General features: G+C 33.9%; 2 protein-coding genes and 1 long non-coding RNA gene across 3 annotated transcripts; all 3 read right to left on the bottom strand.

Moving 5' to 3' along the window:
* Positions 1-448: 448 nt before the first annotated feature.
* Positions 449-6,702, bottom strand: LOC109083698 (DEAH (Asp-Glu-Ala-His) box polypeptide 40). Its single transcript, XM_042771061.1, is given in 18 exon segments — positions 449-684; positions 686-761; positions 833-1,061; positions 1,191-1,260; positions 1,338-1,432; positions 1,513-1,621; positions 1,723-1,837; positions 3,025-3,182; positions 3,390-3,467; positions 3,563-3,745; positions 4,209-4,295; positions 4,427-4,526; positions 4,646-4,777; positions 5,011-5,077; positions 5,205-5,432; positions 5,749-5,868; positions 6,021-6,166; positions 6,283-6,702. Coding segments are annotated over 18 exon segments (2,208 nt in total). The 5' UTR covers positions 6,458-6,702; the 3' UTR covers positions 449-644.
* A 521-nt stretch (positions 6,703-7,223) lies between these two features.
* On the bottom strand, positions 7,224-7,750 carry LOC122147856. Its single transcript, XR_006161860.1, has 3 exons — positions 7,647-7,750; positions 7,495-7,554; positions 7,224-7,358 (listed from the first exon to the last, which is right to left on the bottom strand). It is a non-coding gene; the product is annotated as an uncharacterized LOC122147856 (long non-coding RNA).
* Positions 7,751-7,943: 193 nt separating this feature from the next.
* LOC109083696 lies at positions 7,944-11,537 on the bottom strand. The gene is made up of 6 exons (XM_042771686.1): positions 10,375-11,537; positions 9,761-10,078; positions 9,256-9,351; positions 9,027-9,083; positions 8,876-8,941; positions 7,944-7,993 (listed from the first exon to the last, which is right to left on the bottom strand). Exons 1-6 carry the CDS (start codon positions 10,424-10,426, stop codon positions 7,944-7,946), a joined length of 639 nt encoding a protein of 212 aa, XP_042627620.1. The 5' UTR covers positions 10,427-11,537.
* Positions 11,538-12,419: the final 882 nt, after the last annotated feature.

Raw genomic sequence — 12,419 nt, 5'->3', positions numbered from 1 at the left:
GAGTTCCTTAATTCATTTTACTAAAAAACTACACACCAGTGCTGCACACCTGCACACCTGTCGGCCCAGTTTTAGGTGTGTTCCAGTTTTTGGGTGAATTATCCCTTTAAGAAATCAGTTGAGTTTTTGGGTGATTTATCCCTTTAAGAAATCAGTTGAGTGAACACTGGGTGTGTTCCAGTTTTTGGGTGAATTATCCCTTTAAGAAATCAGTTGAGTGAACACTGGATGACTCATCACCTCCTTTTGGTAACCCCAGAAAGGGCCACTGAACTAATCTCAGCAAATCTTATTAGTAGTGATCAAACTGTGTCAAAGATTTCATTGGGATGAATCAAAAATTCCCCTTGAATGTGCTGGATGCAGGACTGCTTTAAAATCTGTCATGTTTTGTCCACACTTTACAGATGTAATAATAATTAAAAAAAAATCTCAGTATCAAAAAATAAAAAAACAAAAAAGTTTATTTACATAAAAGATATAAAATGTGTTTATTTCATATTGTGACTCATGAGCCATATTCAAAATCCACAGGGTCCAGTGCTGTGGCAGTAAAAGGAGATTATGTTCTGAAATCTGAGATTATAAAGTCTTTTGTATTTGTATTCAGCAGCTGCAGAATCTGTGGTGAATATTTGATCCTCTCAAGTGCCCTTTCTTTGTAGCCGATGCTGTTTTCGCTCCGTATCGAGCACGAGCCTCTGTGATTGAGCTTTCATCGTTTCTCTTTTCCAACTTCTTTGCTGCATCCTCTGTGGCTTCTGTTTCAACACAAAAAAAATGTGTTACAAAAATATGACTACATCAAAATCCTCAGCCTCTTCAGACGTACCTGCTTGTCTTTTTGCTGCCTCCTTCTTCTCCCACTGGGCCATCTCTTCATCGGTTACTTCTTCCCTAGCAACGCTACTCAGCTCATAGACATCGATTTCATGCAGCTTCGGCAACAGGTCCTGCACCCACTCGTAACGGATGGGACAAACTGTTCTCACGTACACCCGCGAGGTGACCAACACGTCATGGAAGATGATCCAATCCAGATGCAATTCTTGACCAAAGAGCTGAATAAAAGAAGTTACAGTGGGTGTTTGGTTAAAACATTCAAAGAAAAATTAATACAGGCTTAGAAATAACATGAATGTGAGTAATTCAATTTTTGGAGGAACTTTTGCATGGCTTTAATTCCTTACACATGATGAGGGGTGAATGAGAACAGTGGACCCATGTCCATCCATGGTGCAGAAAGATTTCCCAATAGATCTGAGGAAAACAGAACAGCTTTAATTCCGGCTTTAATAAATACATTTTATGTAATGCAATAACAGTGTGGTGCTCACCTCCTGGCTACATTGGTGAAATATCCCAGGCAAAGGCACTGCCGCAGCAGTTCACTCCGACTGCCTTCAAACGTCTCATGTGGAAAGTCGTTCTGCTACATAAACAGTCAAGAACAAGTTGTACGAATTCAGCTAATAACAGTAAAAGCAAATACAGACGTAGAGAAACTCTTACCTGCTTTAGGCGTAGAAGAATCTCTCTCAGTTGAGTCTCAACGCTGAAGGCTGACTTCACTGCTCGCCAGTGGATCCAGTGCTCTTTGCACCAGGCAGATGGATTGTCACTATTAGAAGAACCAAAGAAAGAATGAATACCAACATTTCACATGATTTCCATAAAGAGCTGTGGATTTATTTAGTCATTTGGTCAGTCTTTATGGTCTACCTCGATCTGCACTTCTCAAACACACAGAGCAGCAGGAGAAAATCATTGGAGCTGCCAGCACAAGCTGCTATTTCTTTGTGTCTGATCTCTGCTTCCTTTTGTCCTTCTGGTTTACCTAAAAAAAAAAAAAAAAAAAAAAAAAAAAAAAGAAGCAACATTTTATCTAATCTAATATATTAGTTTTAACGGGAAAGGACATTTAATTTTACTGTAAAATATTGTTAAAATATTAATATTGTATAAAAAAGTATGAGTTACCATATAACTTATAGTGAAAATCTGCATATAAACTATACATTATAATGTTGTAATGGACAATTTTGTTTATAACAATTATAGGTTTGTCTTTTATTTCTCATTTACTTATATTTTACAATGGGCCATTTATCAGTTTTCAGGTCATAATGTAAAAAGAATTTAAGAATTTTATTATCAGTGCATCTCTAATGTTTTTAACTTCGTTTTTTTCTCATGTGAGTTACTATAATTTTAGTTTGTACTATAAATTTAACAGAATCTTTTAATTTTTACCATTACATTAACAGGATTTTTTTTATATAATTTGTAACAGGATGTGCTCAGTTAACACCGATTATGTGACATGGAGTAACTACCGTAAAGTTGCAATGAAACAGAAGTAGCAACAATTTCTTTTTTTTTGTATTGTGGCACATCAAGTGTAACAGACTGTCGTAAAAGAAGAAGAATTCAGGGCAGAGACTTGGCTGTGTTCATCAGCCTTCTACACACTGCATGATTTCCGGCTGTCCCATTCAAAAGATTGGCATTGTGAAACAATCGTGGTGATTTCTGTGATCGTGGCTCCTAAACGGTGGTCCTATGTTGTACAGTGAGAGAGGTTCAAAGATGGCCAGTGTCGCGCTCTTGTAACCAAAGATAGGCTACGAATCATTTTCTGACATTTTAATTCGTCATGCTCTTTTTGTTTGCTGCTCACGCATGTTGTTGAGGTTTTATTCTTCAATGGTAACTTGCATCATAGCCTACGAGTCACTATGTGTCATTATTGTCCGCATGCATGTTGTATCTAAGTTTATTAGATCCATGTCGCACAGTGTGATTTGTAATGCTCTTATAAAATCAAGCAGTGTGTAGAAGGCTTAAGAGGACTAAATGAATGGAGAAGTCCTGCATACAACACCAGGGAGAACTCTCTCATTTCAACAAAAGATATAGTTCTGATATTACAGGAGGTCAAAAAATGTCAAAATGAAACACTAATATTTATTTCATGCTGACTTTAAGTGATAGACATGTCTGACAACAAACAGAAATGATTACCTGGTCGAATGAAGATGTTCTCTACTGAGAGCATGGCAGCCACAGGCAGCATTACGTCTTCACACCCGAGAGCGGCAGCTTTGAGCAAAGCACGAGTAAGATTAGGAGGAAGAGGAAACTCCACCATCAACCTCCCCAACCTGGTCACATCACCCCTCCTGCAACAAAAAGACAATATTAGCACTTTAATTAAGATTACAGAACTGAAGCAGTGAACAATATGTGCCATTATTGATGTACTGTGAATATCAGCAGTATCTGGGGCAAGATGGGCTTCTGGAAAAATGCAGCTGGCAGTACTCTACAGTATTCTCAGCTGTTTTCTTACATAACAGGCAGCGGCTTGTGGAACGCATATCACTCACCTGTCAATAGCATCATACTGATACAGCTGTTTCAGAGCGGTCAGGATAAACCGTTCCCTACAGTCCAGGTAAGGAAATCTAAATAAATAAAAAATAAAAAAAAAAAATTCAAACAAAAATAAATAACAAACAAACCGATTAAACAATCCAAAAATAATGCAGACTGGCAATACCTAATCACATCATGGATACCGAGACATTTCAGTGTGAGAATGACAGATGTTAGACTGGTCCTCTGAATCTCTGGAATGGTGTACTCAGGCATGCATGTGTCCCAGAAGTCTTTACTGTAAATCCTGAAGCATTTTCCCGCAGAGGTTCGTCCAGCCCTGCCTGCTCTCTGCTGAGCCTCGCTCCTGTGTGGAAACATCATCACAACCTTTATTAAAATAGAATAAAAGTCAAAACAAATGGAATTGTTTTCTATTGTTTGGATAAATTAGTTACTTCCTCACTAAAGTAGCATAAAACACTCATTTTGACCACAATATTCATGGCAACATATAATAAAAAAAATATGAATAAAACAATTCAATGAATACTGTATATAAAATGTATTACCAAAACAAAAAAAATAAATTAAAATAAAATCAAATAAAAAATAATATATATATATATATATATATATATATATATATATATATATATATATATATATATATATATTTTTTTTTTTTTTTTTTTTTTTTGTGTGTGTGTGTGTGTGTGTGTGACAAATATATATATAAAAAATATGTAAAAATATGTCAGAAAAAAATCATTTAATAATATTAATAAAAAAAATAATAAATAAATAATAGATTTTCACAGGTCACTCACTTTGATATAGGTACCACTTCCAAAATATCCAAACCAACATTTGAGTTGTGATTCAGTTGTTTCACAAATCCACTGTCAACGATATATCTACAATACAAAAAAAAAAAAAAAGTTACACAACAAGAGTTCCTCTGAGCATAACTACATAATTTTTGATATCTGCTGTTTTACTTATTGAGGAATTGATGCTTGTTTAATATAGTACAACTTGTTTCTACCTAATTCCATCAATTGTGAGTGAAGTTGCAGCAATATTCGTCGCTACCACACACTTTCTCACACCTTTTGGTGCAGGCTGGAATATCTGCCTTTGCTGATCTGTAAAAAAAAAAAAAAAAAAAAAAAAAAAAAAAAAAAATTTAAATCACAAAACATGTATTGATCACTCTGATTTCACTCTGTTACGGCTTTTAAGACAAATCTAAAGACAGGCTGACCTGTTGGCATGGACCCATATAAAGGCAGGATAAGAAGCCCTTCAACAGTTCGGTCATGGACATCGTAACGGTAGTCTAAGATCTCAGCCTTGTCAAAGAGCAGATCACAGGCTTTCTCGATTTCAGACTGCCCTGTTTAAAACACAAGCACAGAGCTAAAAACTAAAGAGGAATATTGGAAATAAAAATACATATTTTTTACCACTAAAAAAAATCTGCAAGCTACTGTAAAACTGAAACATTTTGTAACATTATACATGTCTTTACTGTCACATTTGTTCATATAATATGCCTGTGCTGAATAAAAATACAAATTTCTTGCTGACCCCAAACATTTGAACAATGGTGTACTCCGCTGAACTTACCAGTCAGGAAGACCAAAATATCCCCGGCTGCTTCATTTGTGTGCACATCTAAAGTCACCTTCACCACCTATGGATAACAAACAGAACACATTCACAGTCTGTGAACACTCTTAGAGCTTTCAAACATGTTTCCCTGCAAACAGACTATTTGTAATTAAGTTAAGTTTGTAATAATATATAGTGTCCCAACACACCTCTTTGACATAGACAGAACTATCTTTGTCTTTTGGGCCAATAAGATTACAGAATTTCTCCTTGACCGGATACGTACGCCCAGGGATCGTGAACACAGGACAGTTCTCATAAAAAGAGCTGAGCTTTTCTGTTTCTAATGTTGCTGACATCACAACCACTTTGAAGGGGGGTTTACGACCACGGGACCTTTTTGACAGAGTTTTCTTGAGTAACCCAAGCAAAACATCCTGCAAAACAAACATTTATATTAAAGATTTAGTGAAATATCTGCATACAAATAAAATATAATATTAAATAAAATACCACAGTATCACCTAGGTGTTTTTGGATATTGTTTATGTTAATACCATAGTATTATTTTAAATACATTGGACAAACAATTAACATCACAAACAAAAACAACAAAAAAACAACCAACCAATTCATTTCTTTTTTGTTATAAAAAAAAAAAATAAAAAAAATGAAAAAATATTATAACACAAAAAAAAAATGTAACTAATTTCCCAAGTAAAACCACAGATTGCAAATATATAGTCCACATACTGTATTCAGGCTCCTCTCATGCGCTTCATCCAGGACCACAATGCTGTACTGTGATAAACTGGGGTCTGCAAGAATCTCCCTCAGCAAACAGCCATCTGTCATGTATTTAATCATAGTGTCCTGATATGAGAAAAATGCAAAAGACGTTAAAAATGAATGCATAATAAATAAAAAAAATAAATGCATAATTTTGAAAGTGGCTAAAATGCACAAAGAGTGTAAGTTTGAGAGTGCAGATACAAACGTTGACGTGTTAAATAAGAGTCTCGTACCTTTGTCGAGCAGTCATCGAAGCGCACCTGGTATCCCACCTCCTCACCCAGCCGGACCCCCATCTCATGGGACACCCTCTGGGCAACAGTGATGGCTGCGACCCTCCTGGGCTGAGTCACACCAATCCTACCATCCCTGCAAAGACCTGAAGAAAAACACACAGACACAGAGAGACATGCTGCAGAAGAGGAATAGATCCGACACACAGGAAATGATCATGTCTGTCAGCTGCTGTTCATTAGTGGTCACGTTCATACATACCTGCTTTAAACAAGTACTGAGGCAGCTGAGTGGTCTTTCCGCTGCCAGTCTCACCCGTTACGATCAAGAAGGTGTTTTCCTTCACTGCCTGAACGAGTTTGTCTTTGTGCTGATAAATAGGCAGCTTTCTTGATTCACTGTGCTCTGTTTCTCTGCTCTTCTCTGATTTTGACATGTCTATGACCGTTCGTGTGCCGTTTATCACTTCCTAACGTTGCTCAACTGTATTTTTCGCCTCTTGCGATCTCTTAAAGCTCGGCAGAATATTAATAAGTCATAATCACACGTTACCTGTCGCAGAAGACTTTATATCATCATGTTTACAAGTTCCCGGTTGGTTTACGTTAGCATTGAAACCCTCGTCTCTTCTTACGCACAGCTCGCGAAAACACGTTAGCGCCACCTGCAGCACTGGATGACACGTGACTCCTGCGGTTTTCAATGGTAGCAGCTGTTGCGTAAAAAACGTTTTAATACAGTCTCTGGTAAAAATGTGTATTCTGGTTGGAATGCATCACATTATATATGTTCAAAATACATACAGTAAAGTATAAAATTAATTCAAATATACAGCCCTTCATAACCAGATAGTAGGCTACTTCCTGTAAACAAATGCTAATTACCAGATTTGGAGGAGTTAAAATAATTTTGATTTAAAAGAGATAATTTTATGACTAATTATGTTCAGAAAACGAGTGACCTCCAGATCAAAATGTCAAACAATGTACTTGCTAATTTCTGAAAACTACATGTCAACTTGAGACGAACTGAAAGACCTGACCAACTAAAATATTAAAATGTATAAACTGCTGTTTGTAATATGCAAAACAAAGGAGGCAGAAGGATAATAATAATTCTGAAGCATTTATTTTCCATTTAATGTTTTGTGCATGTCACTTTACAAACAGATTTTTTTTAATGAAATGAATTCTTCACATGAATCATTAAACATCAGAATTTATTGAGATATTGAACTGTTTATAATGAACAATTTTGTTATGCTGATTGAAACATGTATTATTCTGCTGTCACTGTCTCACTTCAGTCTCCATATATTGGATTTTTATACACATTTTCTGTCAGAGAAATGAAAGAAAACCATATAATTACACTACAGTAGCTACAGTAATTGATATAAAAAAGTGCCTTAATAAACCTTCATTTATATGCAAAATAAATGACGTTTAATTCAGAACAATGAAAAGTAATCACGTTTTAGTTTTTTCCGTTTTTTGCCAGCATTTACTGGAATGAAGAGCTCCGCCTGGTTGACTGAAAAATTTCAAACAGATGTTCGAATTAGTTTCATTCTTAGCACATGCAGTTAATCTGTTTTTTTTTTTCGAGCACAAATATTGTCTTACCGTAGTATGGTTTTGCATCCGAAGGATGACTTCTTGTTGGCTCGGGAACGGCTCTAAAGGCTGTTTTTTCAAAATTAGATTTGCATCATTTATCATGTAAAGTAGCTAATATAATAAATCAAAAAAAAAAAAAAAAAAGATGATTCACCTCTTTGAGCATGCTGCACAGCATAAACATCATAACTATCATTTATATCATTTACTACATATAAAATAAATAAAATAAATAAATTTACAAAAATACCAAAAATCATAGAAAAATAATACATTAATGTTATGTTCACACAGTGAAAATAGTCAAAATACATCATTCATACCATAAACAGTTGTAGGGCCCCTCCTCACACCTTCAGAAATAAGATCAACAGACAAATATAATGTTTATTCTGATGTAATCTAATCAAAAATACCACATCATAACATCATATATTCTTTGACCAGAAAAAATTTGGTTTGATTTTGGTCTGTTGAAATTCCAAAATGGAATGCAAAGTGCATATGAAACCAGGAACAATGTATCATATATTGACATGATTGACTTTAGTCCCTCCCTGTTCTAGCATGTACTATTCTAATCGATGTCTCAAAAAAAAACTCTGAATTACAAACACTTCTTGTGTTTATTTTTCCTCTTTATGATGAAATGCTTGTTGTGTTCCTCATTTGTAAGTCGCTTTGGATAAAAGCGTCTGCTAAATGAATAAATGTACTTAAAAAAAAATTTTATTCAGCATTTATTTGAAAAAAAAAATAATAATAACAAAACAACTTGTGTAATTATATGAATGTCTTTATTGCCACGTTTGATACATTTTATGAAAATAAAAGTAGTCAATTCTATCTTTTTGTTATTTTTTAATCTTACACTGACACTAAATACTGGAATAATGGCTAATGAAAATACAGCTTTGCCATGAATAAATTAAATTTAAAATATTATAAAATAAGTAATAATATTATTATTATAAATATTTTACAATATTACTGTTTTTACTGTATTTTGATCAAATAAATGCATTTTTTTTCACCCAAGAAAACAATATGCATATATGGTTCTTATTGTTAAAACACATTTTCTAACTTTTAATCTCTCTCTCTCAAATATTCCAAGCAGCCTTGGATTAATATTTTGTATGAAGTGCAATGACATGCATTGATTTTTAAGTGTATCTTGTATGTTTTTCAAGACCATATGCTTGTAAGAAAAGCATTTAAGAGATGTTTCTTACCCCTCTTGTTTTTGTTTCTATGCTCACTGCTTTCTGTATTCTGTGTTTCTTCGGGGGAATTACTACCTAAAAATGATTTTCATAGATGTCAAGAAACTCCAGAGAATGTCACAGAACATCAAGCACTTATCAGGTGTGTTATACTGCTCACCTTCACTCCGTACTCCATTAACTGGATTCGATTTGGATGATGTATCTACACACTTTCCTGTCCATGAGAAGAGAATTAAAATAATTCAAAAAAATAAAAAATAAAGAAAGAAATAAATAAATAAATTTGAGTAAATACATAAATTATTATTTTTATTTATTTTCTATAATAAATATAAAAATTCAGTTAAAATCATACTATCTAAAAAGTGTAAAGAAACAATGCTCACCACAGAATTTTGATAACAGGCTAAATGCAATAAAAAGGAGAATAAACAATCCAGCTCCAGCTGCAAAGTAGAGCCAGGAGTTTGACTCACTGATTCCTACAAAGAAAATTAGAGTTATAATGTAACAGTTTCAAAATCATACAGTTTTGATTAATAACCATGGTGTCTGCAAAATGTACATGTATATACAATTGTAATTTCTTAGATATTAATGTCTCTACATGCACTTAAATACTAAATACAAAAAAAATGTCTTCAAAGTGTTTTTGAACATCTCCGAAGTTATTGCTTGGCATGTTGTCACACTACGTACATTAAGTTTTAAACTGCATATTTCTGTGAATTAGTCCATATAATTGTTAAACACAAAAAGTCATGAATCTGTGAGAATGTAAAAGGTAATAAAATAATGAAATAATGTTTTGTTGAATAGATTGTGTACATTTACATTTGAATGCATGCTAGTGCAGTTATATACTAATGACAATAAGACCCCTGATCTTACTGTACTGTTCAATGATTTTCACCCTCCAGCATTCACTGTTCAGCTCACAAATGTAGGTGCCAATGTCTGAAGACTGCAGATCATGGATGAGGATAGAGAAGTTTCCATGTTTAGACAGAAGGGGAAAAACATTCACTCGTCCTTCACTAGGACTACCAAAGATGATTTTGCCATCAGTCATGATCGTAACAAGACTCTTAATAGTGGAATGGCGTCTCCAATTCACTGCCAATGTTCCATTGTAATGGTTTATATCAAAGTGACATGGGAGATAGACTTCAGATTTCAGAGAGGCGTTGACGGTGACATATATGCATCCTGTATTACAGTCGTCCAGAGCATAAATTGACAGGCATAAAAAAATACATGATTCATTCATTTACGCCAAACATTGCATACATAATGTTAAAGAAATGTAGTTTGTTAGCTTTAAACACAACAATGTAATAAATACATCAGAATTGCTAACACAGAGGCAATATTATATTATTATTTTGCATTCTTTTATTAAAACTATTATAAATAATAATATAGTCAAAATTATGTTTATTTTGTCCCCAATATCAAATAAACTATATTATAATTGACTATAAATATTGCTATTTTGACCCTACCATTTGAAGACACCAAAGCACCAAAAAATATCCAAAGATGTGAAATGTACATGATGCATGACACTCAAGATGTCAAAGTTGCAAGATCAAGACAGAGCATGTGTAGGCTGATGACCGTCACCTGTTATTTCCTGTAAACACACACACACACACAGCCTCTTACATGTGGTGGCCTGAGGCTGCGATTTCACTGCGTACTTGTCATTTAGCTGCCTGTGGCTGACATATTATTTTCCTACTGCCAGATTAGTGATGCAGCTATGACCAAACAGTGAAAAATGTGATTTGTGATGCATCTGATAACATTAAAGGCTGAGGGTAGATAGATTTACCTTTGCATTGTATTCTGAGGTTGTATAGTCAAACGCTGGGCTACTTACCTTTCAAGCAACAGGTTTCCATTGTTACCACATCCTGTAGCAAAGTCAATGTGAGATCACCTCACATTATTATATGCATGCCACTGTTATAAAACTAGTGAGTACAGTATTGCCAAAAATAATTCTTGTCCAACTCACTCACAAAGCATTTAATTAGGCTGCATACAGTTTCTTTGCATAACAAATCCAACATATTATGCAACCTCTGCCTTAATTTGCATATTTTGCAAAGTTATTGCAAAAAAGTTAGTTATTCACTGCAAATCAATTTCTTGATTATAAACAATTATGTTTACTGTTACATCAAACAAGCTAATTTATTTGACTGAAATGAAGTCAAAGTCATTTGTTCCGGCCAAAGCATTAGGTTTTCCCCTTTTCTGAGGTTGTATGTAGCCTATACCTTTGCTTACCGCATTGTTTATTTTAAGATCTGCTTGCAACAACCACAACATTGGCACATGTAAGTGTTGAGAATTGCTAGTGTTTCCCCTAAATGGCTTTAAAGTAACACTGGAGGCTCACTCTCAGAAAGAAAGGTACAAAAGCTGTCACTTGGGCGGTACCTTTTCAAAAGTTACACCTTTGTACATAAAGGGTTCATATTGGTCACTTAAAGATTCATATTAGTACCTTAAGTGTATATTACTGCATAAAAGTTACCACCCAAGTGACAGCTTTTGTAAAAAAAAATTATTCTGTTTAAATCATATTTTATTAGCTTTTTCTTATCATGTAGCTTACTTTGGTTAATATATAACCAAAGAGTTTGTGTTATTATAAGTACTGTATATACAGTATTGAGTGTCAGGAGAACAGAAGGGAATCTGCTGCATGCCTTTAAACAGAATAAATAGCATTTACAGTCATCCATTTAAGTCCAAATAAGTTGTTTCAATCTAATCAAAATCAGGAATTTGTTTTCTTTCTTTTACAGACATACATATTACACAGACACACACACACACACACACACAGAGATTAGAAAGAGAGAAGAGACACCAGATCAGAAAGAAAGAGAGGACAGAGAGAGGAGAGAGAGAGAGAGAGAGCGGAGAGCAGAGATCATAAGTTTGTCTTTTTTGAGATTTAAGGGTAGTAATGGTTACATTTGTATTTAATGGTCTAGCAACATTTGTAAAGTAAACTAAAGATAGATATTTTAATTTAGAAAATGTATATATAATATTACATGTACACTTTATGGGTACCCTGAAGAATATACTAAATGTCATTAGCGTCACCTACTGGACGGAAACACATTAATCTCAATCTCTAACCAATCTACCTAAATAAGGCATATAATTATATATATATATTTTTTGAATTTTTTTTTTACTATCTACTGAAGTCATTCTGTAATATCCATCTTTGTATAATACACTTCAAATAAATAAAAAGGCAGATAATTATATATATATATTTCATGCCATCTGTGCACTTCAATTAAATAAACAAAAAAGTAGCCTACACCCTACAAAATAAAAATAATACTTTTTTTTAATAAAATCAATTGTGCACAACATTACAAATAATGACAAAAAATATCAAAGAAAAAGTTGATTATCTGCTCTTTTTTGGTATTCAACGGCATTTATTCATTTGTGCACAATAATATATATTCTTCATATGTGGTCATTACAAATAATGACAGAATTTCAAAGA

Source organism: Cyprinus carpio, chromosome A15, assembly GCF_018340385.1.
Source record: "Cyprinus carpio isolate SPL01 chromosome A15, ASM1834038v1, whole genome shotgun sequence".
NCBI classification, from domain to species: Eukaryota; Metazoa; Chordata; class Actinopteri; order Cypriniformes; family Cyprinidae; genus Cyprinus; species Cyprinus carpio.
This window is presented reverse-complemented; position numbering and strand designations above follow the sequence as displayed.